Source organism: Plectropomus leopardus, chromosome 2, assembly GCF_026936395.1.
Source record: "Plectropomus leopardus strain MGB_pleo_1.0 chromosome 2, ASM2693639v1, whole genome shotgun sequence".
Classification (NCBI taxonomy): domain Eukaryota; kingdom Metazoa; phylum Chordata; class Actinopteri; order Perciformes; family Serranidae; genus Plectropomus; species Plectropomus leopardus.
This window is the reverse complement of record NC_142177.1, coordinates 36,754,068-36,767,925: the sequence shown is the minus strand read 5'-3', so window position 1 is coordinate 36,767,925 and position 13,858 is coordinate 36,754,068. Positions and strand designations below refer to the sequence as shown.

General features: G+C 38.9%; 2 protein-coding genes across 5 annotated transcripts in view; one reads left to right on the top strand and one right to left on the bottom strand.

Annotated features, from left to right (window-relative positions):
• Positions 1 to 3,228: 3,228 nt before the first annotated feature.
• c1qb (complement C1q B chain) lies at positions 3,229 to 6,336 on the top strand. Its single transcript, XM_042496934.2, has 5 exons — positions 3,229 to 3,375; positions 4,132 to 4,294; positions 4,468 to 4,696; positions 4,876 to 4,993; positions 5,821 to 6,336. The coding sequence occupies exons 1-5, from the start codon at positions 3,373 to 3,375 to the stop codon at positions 6,037 to 6,039; spliced, it is 732 nt and encodes a 243-aa protein (XP_042352868.2). The 5' UTR covers positions 3,229 to 3,372; the 3' UTR covers positions 6,040 to 6,336.
• Positions 6,337 to 6,964: 628 nt separating this feature from the next.
• The window catches only part of flnba (filamin B a), an 81,893-nt gene continuing 74,999 nt past the window's right edge, over positions 6,965 to 13,858 (bottom strand). For all 4 annotated transcript variants that reach the window (XM_088069944.1, XM_088069948.1, XM_088069951.1 and 1 more), the window contains 5 exons: positions 12,431 to 12,563; positions 12,150 to 12,326; positions 11,770 to 11,988; positions 10,478 to 10,687; positions 6,965 to 9,405 (listed from right to left, as the gene is read on the bottom strand). In XM_088069944.1, the coding sequence (XP_087926070.1) occupies positions 9,218 to 9,405; positions 10,478 to 10,687; positions 11,770 to 11,988; positions 12,150 to 12,326; positions 12,431 to 12,563 (927 nt within the window). In that variant the 3' untranslated portion in view covers positions 6,965 to 9,217. The remainder of the gene's footprint in view (positions 9,406 to 10,477; positions 10,688 to 11,769; positions 11,989 to 12,149; positions 12,327 to 12,430; positions 12,564 to 13,858) is intronic.

Below are 13,858 nucleotides of genomic sequence, written 5' to 3'. Positions count from 1 at the left end.
GGACTGAAGACGAGGCTCAGACAGGTAGGTTGATGAGCTGAGTGGAGACAGGTGCGCCTCGTCTGCTGCTGCTGGAGGAGCCAGTCACACCTCCTGCCACACACACACACCCTGCAGGAGAGACAGAACAGAAAGGGGAGGGGGAGAGAAAATACACTAAAAAATTCAACAAAACCAAAAACCAAAGCAGAATCACCACACTCATTGTGAATAAGCCACAGGAAAACTGGTGCACCTTGTTACCTAAATAGGCTCTCGGGTACTGAAATCCAACCTTTGGAGTGTACTGACCAAATAGATACTGATTCACTTTAAATCATTGATAGGATGATGTTCTGTGGTGCAACTGAGGAGCAGAGACACCTGCTGAAGCTTCAATCAGGAAACGTTTATTACGACACAGGAATGAGGGAAATATGCAAAAGACCGTTCGACAACAAACAGAGAAAACACAGTGTTTTTTATGCAGTTGTTATGACGTAGATGGTTGGGATCAAATTCTAACATGTCAACTAAGGTCATTATGAGAAGTGAGGAATGTGTTTGTGTTGCTAAATCTGCTGGCACTGGTCCATCTCAGGTGTCTATGGTCAACTTACAGGCACTAAGGCTTCACTATATATGGGTAGTTCTTTACTTGAGGTAGACATAGAGTCTCGAACTAACTGTGGAGGATGCATAATCCTAAAATACATATTAACAATCTTCTGTGCCAAATTTCAGTACTTGAGAACATAACCAGGTGACAAAGTGCAACTTGGGCAACCGGATCTGATCATGGCCACTCTAGACTGCAAGCTATCTAATGCATTTTTCACTCACATGTGCAGCTGTCTTCACTCGATGAGTTTCCATTGCAGATTTGCACAAAACTGAAGCGATATTTTCGAAATGTTGACAAAACACAATTGTGAGATGAGTGCGTTTTGCTTCTTGGACTGTTTGGTGATAACAGTCCAAGGAGCATGGTAATGGATGTTCAAAACATTGTCAGGTTTATTTCTATTGCAGCAACCGCACTAGCAATAATTATTTCCAACTGAAGGCAACGTAGGCGTGTTATGCGAGGTAAGTCCCTTATACGTGAGAATGGCCCCATATGAGGGATTTCTGGGAAGTGATAGTTCATGATTTCACAGAGAAATTTTGGAATCAAAATTTCCAGGTGAGGTGCTCAACTTTTGAAGAGTTATGCATTGCAATAACACCTCTTGTAGATCCTGCTGCATCATGCCTGAGGGAGCCAGTTCCTACCGACAAGCACATAGCCATAGCTTCATGTGACCTATAAAAGCCAAAAAAGTGTTTTCCTTGCAGTTTTGCAAAATATTGCTTTTTCGCCTGAAAAATAATGCAAGCATAAAAATTTTTTTTGCAATAAATGGGAATTTTTATAAGAATTAAGTGTTTCTATTAGGCATATTTTATATTTGCAATTTCAATTTGCGTTATTTGAGAGTTGATGGAAACCTGCCAACTGGCTTCATGCAGACTAGCCTCTCAACTGTATTTCACCTCAACCTGAATCTTTGTTTACAGTTCGAGCCTGGTTTTTTTTGTGTTTTTTTTTTCCCACAGTACAGTCCTGAACACGAGGTCGATGCCCATATTACCACCTAGGCAGAGCTAAACTCACCTTTTACTTTTGGCCAGCTGCTGGAAGTACTAAAAAATGTACTGTTGAATATTGGGATCTATTTGAAAGTGAATGATACCCAACCTCAACCCTGATGCACTGCATGTCTGCTTACATAGACATGAAAAGGAAGCAAGGAATGGACAAATCTTGTGGAAATGTCCGTTAAGAGTCGCAACTAGTGTATATAAAGAGGTAAATATCAAATGGCCTCTGGAGAAAAAATAGTGACATAAAGGGCATCGAAAATGGGGTTCAATCTTAAGGATAACTGAAAATAATTGATTTATTCAATATTTACATATGGACAAGTATCAGAAATGACGCCAAAACACATTTAATCATATTTGCAGGCATGATATGTCCCAGATGATCAGGGTCAAGAAATAGTTTTGATATGTAGATTCAAATTTGCAGAAAAAAAACATGGACAAAAAGCAAGAAATGAAAAGAGGATCTGAGAAAAACCAAATGGCAAATTTCACAGGATGTAAATTAAATTTAAAAAGTACATCAGCTATGTGTTGATGGTTACTGGTGAGGAAATTAAGCATTTTGGGAACAGATACTAACATCCTGACTGGGGTTGAGAGTCTTCACAACGCACTGCCAGGAAACCAGTTTGTTTTTTTGAGGAAGTTCAGAGAAAAACAGAACAAAATGTTAATTTGTCGGAAAGATTTTAAAAATCAGATAGATTCAATGATGCTTCATCATCAGATCTTCTTTAGGTGGAGCTTTTCCTCAGTTCTAGTTTAAGTGTTTCGCTTCCTCTGATGGGTGATTTGCTTTGTCAGAGAAATGCAATGTAATAATTGCAGATTTCATGACATCAAACCCACAGAAATGGATATAAGAAATTGTCATATTCTAAGTTTGTTTGCAGTTACAGTTAATTTTTTTTTGCAGCTGGTCAATGTGGAGTAATTTTTAACTTTTCCTAACTAAATAAAACTAGAGTCATCAAATGAATCTTTACTTCATGAACTTCTTATAGGCCTATATTTCAACCCCTAATCATATTTTCAATAAAAAGATGAAACATTTTTTAAATCTTAAGTTGTTTTTTGCTTTTGTTTTTTTTTTTTTACAAAATGAACAAACTCAGAAGCCTACATAAACCTATAGTTTACATGTAGCCTAGAGTAATCATGCTGAGATGAAGACTCAGAAAACAGCCGAATTCCATATCTTAGTGATTTAATTCAATGACTTCATGATTTATTAAAGTAAATGTTATCTAACTTTTAAAGTACAATTTTTTTTTGTTTTTACTTTTTTTTTTTAAAATACATTTTATTTAATAAGTGTTGCAGTACTTTCATTATTATTATTGTTATCATTATTATTCCTCTGCTTATTGTATGTTAAATGATTGTACCAAAACCAAAGCAAACTACTTGTAAGTGAAAACAAACATGGCAATAAATCCTTCTCTGATTCTGAAACATTTTGACATTTTGAATACCGGGTTTTCAAATTAAGACTTCATTTTTTCAATTAGATATTTTTTCTAAGTTTAGAACAATGTATCCCAACCATCCCAGAGAGGCTGAATTTGTGAATTGTGTTGCTGATTGTGTTGCATCCCAAAAATGATTATTGAACCGTTTCACTTCCTGTTTTTATTCCTGACTGAGCTACTGCTGCTGTTGCTGTGAAGCCGGCAGCTCTTCACCTCCGCGCTCTATCAGCAAGTCACTCCACCACAAGACGAGAGACTAATTTGCCTGCAAATGGTGAGAATTTTGTTTCTTGGAAAATCAAAGAATAGGCAAAGAAGGAAAACATGTATACAGCGAGTCTCTGTTGAAACGCAAGCATTGTTTAGAGGTGGATGTTTTCATGTCATTTCTTACAAATGTTCCTTGAGGTCGAAGCTAAATCCATGTCAATATGTTTAACCTTTAAATACAGTAAAGTTCTATTAGCAAAGGCGTTAGAGCTGTTGTCTGCACGTCCATAGAAGGCTTAAAGTCCTAAATTTAAATGCACAAATGTTTTTTTCTTGAGCTTATTTGTCTTAAACTTAAGATATCTCAGTTTTGACATTGTATTTTGTTTTGTTTATATATATATAACTGTGGATAAAAGACTTAAAGATTCAAAATATTAAGAGAGTATAAGAACAATTTTTAAATTGCTGTTGTCAGATAACTTCACTCTTTCTATGTGCTGTCAATGTATTTTTGTAATAATTATCCATTTGTCTTGTGGAGGTGTTAGTGATCAAATTTGTAATTATAATGATTTAATTAGAAAAACTGCATGTACACTCAAGACCATCGAGTCAGCTGCAGGAAAAAAAAAACATACAGGAGAAAGCATTGTATCTTAGGGTTACAGTGTGTTAATTAGGTCCATGTTTAGGGTTTTGTTTTTGGACAGGTGCTGATGATAGTCCACTGATGTGATGAAAACCTGTTTGTGTGTATGTGTGTGTGTGTGTGTGGGTGTGTGTGTGTGTGTGTGTGTGTGTGTGTGTGTTTACTCAGGCCCCCCGGTGGCTGAGCTGCATTACTGCAGTGTTCCTGCTCCTGGTTCACATCGCTCTGGTCCTCACACAATCCTGTGGGGGAACCCCGGGGATCCCTGGGATACCAGGCACCCATGGGCCCAACGGCATGGACGGTCCCAAGGGCGAGAAGGGCGACCCTGGTGAGCACACTGGACTCAAACACAAACACTCTCAGATCTTGATTTTTCTTCATGTTGCTTATATAAAATTGGACTGTAACATTTTAGTTTTTTTTTCTGTTTTACTAAACAGTATATTATTTTATTATTTTTACCATTTTTATCTATGATTAAGTGTTTTTCTCTATGAGCAGGTGAGGCAGGTCAGCCTATCAGGGGCAAGAAAGGGCTGCCAGGTATTTCTGGTCCTCCAGGACGGCCGGGGATGAAGGGGGACGTGGGTCTCCCTGGGCCTCCTGGTAATCCAGGCCGTAAAGGGGATAAAGGAAGACCCTTTAACCCCTCCAACAACCAGAAATCCTTCTTCTCCTACAAACGGATATCACACGCACCAGAGATGGACACCCCCATCTACTTCAGCGGGTCAGTGCTGCAAAGTTTAAAATGACAGAGATTTTTAACCCTTTGGAAACTGAGCAAAAATTTCTTTCTAAAATACGGGAAGATTAGAATATAATCAAAATTTTGGTGTTTGAATGGAGGTAATAAAGGGTTAAAATAATCAATAAAAACTGAAATGTTTGTACAAAAAATTTCCACAGGGAGACTTCGAGTGACCTGGATGAACAGTTTCGAGGGGACCCGCTTACAAACGGGACGTTCACATGCGTCACCAAAGGAATTTATTTCTTCAGTTATCACGTTTCAGCAAGGAGCAGAGTGAGTTTGTTCTCATATTAAACTGATCTATGTATCTGTGTTTTTCTGGCTTTGCAGGCTTCTTCCTCTTTTCAGTCTCAGTAATTTTGTTGTCAAAAGTGCATGAATTCAGTGTTGGATCTTTAATTGAAACCTGTGAGAAATAGGAGCAGAAACAAAAGTGTTGCATTTAAATATTTGTTCCATGATTCTGAAACTGGCCATTCTGCATAATTAGTACTTTTAGTTTTGGTACTTAACCCTTCCAAACCTGGATCAACATCAGTTGTCTTGTGCTGTGTTCAGACACCTTTCACAATTTTATTTATATTTCTATTTGATCATTTGAAAACTGACCAAACTGGTTTGATATCTTTTGAAAACATGGGAGAAAAGGCAATGATCAACTTGTCAAGAATTGTCACACAAATTGCTGGAAATTTCACCTAAAAAGTCGTTTTTAAAAAAGAGGGGAGGATTATCACAAAATAATCCAAAAATAAGGAAAGGTAAGGTAATATATAATTATAATAATTTTAAATGTAAAGTTATTTTACAGAAATACATATGATAAAATGTTTAAAGAAAATGTTTTTTTTTTTCTTTTTAGGACTTTTTGTAGGTCATCTACTTGTTTGATTTTTTGCTTATTGTCAGGAAATGTCTTCTGTTACAAATATATATATTTATATATATATATACATACATATATATATAATTGTATATGTACATTTTTTAATACAGGACTTGTATTAGTTGAAAGCATTTCTAAATTAATTACTAATTATACTCAAGTCAAAGGTCTGAGCACCTCTTGCCCCTCTGTGTGTCTGTATGATCACATGTAGGTGTGTCTGAAGCTGGTGAAAGGCAGCAACACTCACATGATGCAGTGTGACACGTCTGAGGGTTTCCTGGTCACCTCTGGCTCGGCCGTCTTGGAGCTGGCGGTCGGAGAGACGGTGTCTCTGCAGGCAACCAGGTACAACAGCATCGTGACGAGCCAGAGCAGCGCCAGCCACACCAGCCACACCTTCACCGGCTTCCTGCTCTTCCCAACCACATAGAGCTCCAACCTCTGAGCCATAAGATCACTTTGAAGACGTCAAAAACTTTTTAAAAGACATTTATAGCAATGAAATGAAATGTTTTCTTTAAAAGTGCAAAGGTCAGCAGAATTAACAAAGATTGGCTCAGCAGTAGAGCTGCTGCCATAAAGAATCTTATCAGTGTTTATGCATCAGTTAAAACATTGTGTTTTTTACATCACTGATTTCTGAAAGCAGACTGATTTCAGCTAGTTGTACGGTCGTGTTTCCTTTGCTTTTTCCCAGTACAAAAACAAAATAAAAACTGAAACCAGCTATCGCTTCTGCATTGAGTAACATACTTTTAATACAGTGAAGATCTCATATTGAAAAAGTAAATCTACATTAACTGCATATATATGAGAAGTAGGCCTACTCTAAATTTGTTGTTTTTTCCTCAGTAAAATGATCAATAACACAGAAGTTTCACAGAAGATCCACAGAAGTTGGAGTCAGAGTCCTGCAGTCAGGAGAGATTGGCTTTTTATTGGCATAATGTGCTTAAATTTACCTGAAGTTCGTTTAAGATGGAGCTTTTAATTTTCATATAATGCTGGAAAGTTTAATAAATAATAATAAATCATGTGTTTATTACACTCCAGCACACCATGGTCAAATGAAACTCAGTGAACTATGATATCTTCTCACTTAAGAGTGAAAGAAAACCTTTAAGCTTGACAGAAATAGTGATTTGATGTATATCGTGATATAAATCGACATGCTATATTATGAAGTTTTTGAACGTTTTTTCAACATTCTAGCCTTTGAAAAGTATATTTGGTATCATTACAAGGCCTGTATCATTATTTTAAGATAGAAACCCATGCTACTGCCGCTACTGCTCTACTTTTAAGCACAGTTACTGGATGGCATGAGATCTAGAAAAAAAAGACTTCGGTCAATCTTTTTAATTCCAGTTCATTTTAATTATCAAATGTACATCATCTCAGGGTTTTGTTTCACATTGAAACACCCATTCCCTAATACAAAATGACATGTCCCCCCCCATACAAAAATCCTCTCATCCTCAAAGTATCAAAAGTAGCAACGATTAGGCAACAACATCCAGGTAAGTGATAAAGACAGATCCATCCTGTTTTCTACAGGATTTACACACAAAACAAAAATCTGACCTAATTTTCCAACTCAGACCTGATTTTTAATGTAATGTTACAGCATTCTTTGCAGTGATTATAGTGAAAGTACAATCGGACTCATAGGTGGACTTTAATGTCAGTATATATGAAACGTGGCTATCCAGCATCCCTGGCTGACTGTCACTCATGCTGTGTTCAGGCACACCTGAAGCACATCAGAACTGAGCCACAAAGTTAAAAGTCAGATCTGTTCATGTGGAAAATACAGCTGAAGGAATAACATAAAGCGGCAATGAACCCAAGCACGTAATTAAGTAGTCTGTCGTACAGTGCAGGAAACAGTAGTGTGAAGGCAGCTTTAACAGTTATATTGATTCTTTATGGCACCATAATGTATTCATGGGATTTTGGAAACAAAGAAATTAGCAATAAGCATCAGTAGTCATGTAGAGTTTAATGCTTCCTTTTGGAGCGCGGGTGGTTGAACCACATTTTAATGGAGCATCAAACTGACACTAAACTAAACAAAGATTTCCAGTTTATTATTTTAATTGAGATGTTAAAGGGACAGTTGTGTTTTTTTTAAGTGGGGTTGAATGAGTCAGTGTAATACTTACAGTAGATGTCGGTCTGCAGCCCCAAGTTTAGAGAAGCAGGCTGGAGTACCACCACAGAAGCCAAGCAATGTACTGATGTTTACTGTGGCTAGAACTAAACATATTTTAGCCACCTAAAAAAAATTATTTTCAGTTAAAATGTTCACTTTTTAGACAATATTTTAACTTGCTTCCTTTCAGTGCTCTCTTCAAAGCCACCAGACTCTTTTGACAAAAACAGTAACGTTACCTCACAGAACACAGATGCTGGTCTAACACTGCCTCACTTTGTTTGTTCCTGCTATTGTGTGACTTTTGTGTTTTTATGGGTAAATTCAGATTCGATCAGGGCAGAGGTAGATCAGCTCCTGCGCTCTGTGGGGTCAAATCAGTGTTTTTCTCAGTGGAGTCTGGTTGCTTTGAAGAAAGTGATGTATAACGGCTTAAGTTCCCCGTCATATCTGGTTTTCTGCAGCAGGGTAAAGCGGTACATCTGCCTGCTTCTCCAAACTGAGGGCATGCTGACGGACATCTACTACTCATACACACTGACTACGGACAAGTGCCTCATACAACCCAACTTCAAAATATACAAACTGTGCCTTTAACGTTTTTCTTTCAAAGCACTTCACAACATTGTTGAGAAAAGGCAACAGATTTTTTTTGTAGGATTCGAAATTATTCAGAAGGTGGTCATTTAGCTCCCTTTTACACAATCAAACCTCAAAGAAACCTCATTTTAATTTTGTTCCTGTCACTGTGTAACTCGAAGCAAAGTGCTGTGTCATTCCAGTTATTCATTTATTTATTTTAAGTTTGGCTCCACTTCTCAGTCCAAATCTCAATTTTTTAACATTTTGGAAACAGAGATGCAAGGTCACCAAGCTATTGTGTCAGGACGTCCTCACTAACTAACGTCAAGCAATCTTAAATTTACCAATCAATCAAGTTTAAAAACTATCGTCAAGTGCAAATTTTGTCAATTAATAATTTTTGGGAAGCAAAAATAAACAGATGAGATCCCTCTTTCCCAGTCAGATCAGTTCTCCCTCTAATTTATTTTTACAGCTCCAGTTTTAGACCAGATTATAGTATAATTTACCATTTTGCCTCCTGATTCATTGCAGACATAAAAAGTGTCCAACTAAAAAAAGTAGAGTCTCCATTCATGGATATGTCCATTTCCTCTTCCCTTAAAATGTTTTTTTTTAGTTAGTGTTTAAAATTTCTGATGATTTTATCCTCTGTAAGGGGCAGTTTGGCAAATTGAAAAACAAGTAATTTGATTCTGTCGGGGCTGAAAATCATTTATACTTGTGATAATGAACTCTACGCATCTGAAAGCAAAATGTACACACGTAACTTTGTCAAGCGACTTTTTAACTGGACAGTCATTTGCAGTGCAACTAATGTGTCCACCTAAAACAGGGATCCAGGAGGAGTGACGGATGGTTTCCTGGTGCCTCATGGGACGGTGACGTGGAAAGGGGAGCCTGGGATGTGGTCGTCGCCCCACTTGACCACCAGGACGTAGTTGCCCCGCTCCTTCAGCATGTAGCTCACGTTGTACTGCAGGTTGCCTAAGTGTTTGACCAGAACCTCCTCACAGGGGACCTGAGGACCGTGCACACCCACCAGGAGCATGTTCTTACCTGAGAGGAGGAGGGGAAGACGACAAGTGAGTAAAGTGTCCTTACAGCAATGTATTTAAAAGTGGCAAAGAAACATGAATCTGTCACAACCTGTTTCTTATCCTTATGTCATCAGAATATAATTTTACAACTTAACTGTTGAGACGCATAGACATGATGAGACAAATTTACATCTCGGTATATTTGCATTATTTTATAGCACAGTCTGTTGGGCTGCGTATTGTTTGACATTTTCTAATAATGTTCATAATATGACAACAGTAGGTTTATCAAACGGCAAAACTTTGTTTACCGACCCAAGTGTGTCTTTACAAGAGTATCCAAAACTGTTAAAAAGTTATCAAATGTTATATTGTTTGGTATTGAATCTTCTAATTCATCAGTTTCAGTACTTTATCTTGAGAAATATGAATGTGTTTTTTCACAGCACCCTTTGAAATTCTTAAATATGAGAAGGCAGTTGAACAAGAGCGTTGCTTTTGATTGACTGGCATCAGGAACTATCAAAGAATAACATTACAAGATTAAAAAATCTCATTTGATGCCACCTTTACTGTTTTCAATACTTGTTTAACAGCTGCTGAGGACACACACAGTGCCAGCTTCACAACCAAAAACAAAAGAATAATCCATTTTTTTTCTTGGTTCAAAGTAACGCAGAGGTGGTACCATCCCGATCATGTGTTCACACACGTGCATGCGCACCATGCCTTCAGCTGGCTCAAGGAAACACTTTCTACAGGCAACATTTTAGGAGCTCTAATCAGCAGCTTAGCCAGTATAGGTAAAAATCAAACCTTCTTAACTGGACGATAAAACAGATAAATCTTTGCATTTGTGATCCTAAACTGTGTGTTGTAAAGGTTGCTTGGCTTTTGCAGTGTAGCAGTGCTTGTTCGTGTACGTTTGCATCCTGTGTGTTCACCCGACCATCATTCGGATCTACTGGGTTCTTCTTATTCACAAACTGTAGACAAATCTTCCCAACAGAAAATATGTAGTGAGCTGCTCACACACATTGTATCATCACAGGTGAACGGTGAGATCGTGGTGTTGGCTGCGTCTTCCTTACCGGCTTTGCTGCAGTCAACGGAGAAGTTGCTCCTCTGGCCCACAAAGGCCTTAGTGAGGCCGGGGCCTCGGCTCTGCACCTTACTGGCATCGGAGTCTCCCAGCCAGGGCATGGCGCTCTGAACCAAGCTGCTGCTGGACGCCCTTATTGCTGGATCCACTGTCAGGGTTGACGTCTCACTGGCGTTGGTCACATTCACCAGCCGAGGACCTAAGAGAAGAGTGGAAAATCAGGTATGATTTCTATTAAATCTATTGTGGTAGCTTTCATTTTTTCCAAAATGCTTGCAAAGCCGGTGAGCAAACAAAAAGTTAAGAAGTTGCTCTGCAAAAACGGACTTACAAAATTAATCAGCAAGAAAATAAAAGTCTCTCTCATCTCCAACTGCTCTCCTGCATTTCCCAGAATGCAATTTGACAAGCCACAGTTAACCTCCCAGGATTTATTGCATCTAGGCTTTTTTTTGGTATGCATGTGGAGGACAAGAGCAACAAGAGCATAAGAAGCTTTCAACTTCATGTCACTGTTGCCATTTCACAAGAAAGCTAATATCAAACTGATATCAACCAGATCTTTGAGATTATTTGGACAAATTCAAGAATTTATTGATATATGGTGTTTTAGACAGATTTTGATATTTCTGATGTAAAAATGCCAGTACGAATATCTTTTATAGTTTTAAGTAGGTATCCACAGAAAGAGGGCCAGGAATAATGGCAAATCTTTAAGCACCTAGAAAACGTGAGGTTAGGCGCTGGGTGCTACCCCAACTTTCAAGAGCGCCGAGTGCAGGTTGCATCTGAGGTTGCTAAGCAACCACAATCAGCACTATATCATAGTTGAGACACTGTACCAGTAATCCTGACTGCAGAGCTTCTCTTCTTCCAGGCATTGTTTTGTAGGTTTGCATTAGCCTAAAATATGGTCCTAGTGACTAATGTAAAGCTCTCCCTGCAAGATATTTACTACTGAGTGATAAATACAGGGGAAAGGAAAGATGTCTGCCGGCTGTGATTGTAGTGTAGTGCACGCTGCTTCGATGCAAAAGCTGAATTCTGTTTATATAAGAAAGCATTCGTCGCACCCTGAAAAAAAGGCCCCCCGAACGCTTGCTCATCTTGACAGCATTGTTTTCAATCCATTGTTTTTAATGGATTTGAGAGCGCATAAAACTTGGCACGTGTACGAGCCGTTAGGCACCAAATGACTGATCATACATACATTACTAGCAGCTGGTTTGTTGTTGTGGCAACGTGCAGAAAAGTTCAACACAGATGCGTTCACCACTTTACCCGTGACTTTGGCCTTGAAGGGGCTGCCATTGATGTGATTCGGCCCTCCATATTTGATGCTGATTAGGTAGTTTCCGGGCGCCATGGGAGTGTACTTCACCTTGTAGCCCTCTGGAACCTCCGTGCAGTCCATCTTTACCTTGGATGGACCCTCAATGGTCACAGACAGGGCCCCGGGGCCCGCCTTAGTGTTGTTAATGACGAACTCTGACGGGTTACCTGCAGGATTTATAAAAGAAAAAGAACTAGCAGTGGTTGTCTCAGTGTAGTGATCCTTTTGTTAGTCATAAAAAAATTTTAATTGAAATGTACAACTTTGTCTTTTATTGAAAGTACTATTCTTTTGTTATCTAATATTAACAGACAGACATGTAACCCACCTGTCGTGCCTCTCTCCAGTCCAGATCCATATGCTGAGACCAGACCCGGCTCTCCTGTCTGTCCTGGCTCCCCGACTCGGACCTGGAAAGGACTTCCTGGGATGTGAGAGCGGTTGAACTTGACGTCGATGTTGTGGATACCATTCTCCCTGGGGATGAACCGGATAGCGTACTTGTCTGGAGAACAGGACAGAGGAAGTAAGTTACCAGGAGTTTCAATATCTGACTTCTTTATAACGCTCCAAGTCGCCAAATCTTAACACGCTTAAAAACACGCAGACCTCTTTCCAGCTCGGTGACGGCACACTCCTCCAGAGCTCCAGAGGGGCTGTGGACTTTGGCCTCCAGCTTTCCCTGAGCTCCGTTCATACACACTGCAAAGGATGCTGGGTGATTCACCTTCAGACCAGACTCCTACCGAGGTCAGACACACACAGTCAGTGCGCAGGGAGGACATGAAGGTAATGCATCGAACACACGAACACACACACACACACACACACACACACACACACACACACACACACAGAAACATGTACACAAGGGTACACTCACTTTTAAGTAAAAGAGTGAAGTGTTGTATTGTGGCCATTCATTTTTGGCTCTCCTCTACTCTTACCTGAGCTCCTGTTGGTGCAGCTTCAGCAGACAGATGCAGACAGCCACAGTGTTAAAAAGCAGAGTTAAACACACCGACCCTACAGTCTTAGTGTTATAGTACAGTCTTTTAAAATGTTTTTAACCACGTCAGATTTATTGAGGACTTCCATCACATCTGTGAAGTCAAACAAATCTCATCATGACATTTAAAATTAGTTATTTTAAGAATTTGACATGTTGTCAGCAGGACATTTTACAGCGTTACCCGTTATTGCTCTCTTTGTTTATTTCTTGTTAAAAAAAAACCCCATTTGTTTAACAAGAAAAAAAATCATGCAAACTTGTCAAAATTATAAGCCAAATGCGTCAAATTGCATTGCCATCTGCAGGATATTTAGTTTTCTATCCCCAAAAAAGGGGCACTCCCTTTACATTTTGCCAACGGGTTTGCGCTGGTCTGTTCTAACGGCATATGCAACTAGTTGGCGGTGGGAACGTCTAATGAGTGATTCAAGTAAGCAAGAGCTTACAGTTTTTTTTCATCCACAAAACTTGGAAACTGCATGTGATGTAATGACATTGGTAAATGGTAAAGGCCTACCAATTTTAAACAACTGAAAGTCAAGGAAATTGTGTGAAATATTATGGAAAAGTTTGAAAAATTGGTTGCTAAAATTGCATGGAAATTGATAAAAGTTATATATATATCATGATATAGTAAAGTGAAATTTAATTAAGAAGCTGTTGATATATAACGACAGCGTGCTGTCTGTTGTTAGGTAACAGGCTGAGTTAAATATCGGATAAATAAAAGTACTTGTTTCTGTTGACTGTACTATAAGACAGATTTAACTAACACACGAGAGCGTAACAAACCAAACAGAAAAGAGGTTTACCGCTACAGACAAACAAACTACAATCTCTAAAAGTAAGCAGCAGGTCTGCTGTGGCCCGCCTCCATCTGCTGTAGCTAGGCAACCAGGGAGTTGATGATGATGAAGATGATGGTGCTGTTAAAAGCCTTTAAATGAAACACAAGAGAAACACCAGCAGTTCCACACCAGACAGGAGAGGGATGACCAGAGCCAGGCAAAAGCGTCCAGAGAGAG

Coding starts and splice junctions, on each gene's coding strand:
- c1qb (XM_042496934.2), top strand. Junction 4,295..4,467: donor GGGCGAGAAGGGCGACCCTG/GTGAGCACACTG, acceptor CTCTATGAGCAG/GTGAGGCAGGTCAGCCTATC. Junction 4,697..4,875: donor ACCCCCATCTACTTCAGCGG/GTCAGTGCTGCA, acceptor AAATTTCCACAG/GGAGACTTCGAGTGACCTGG.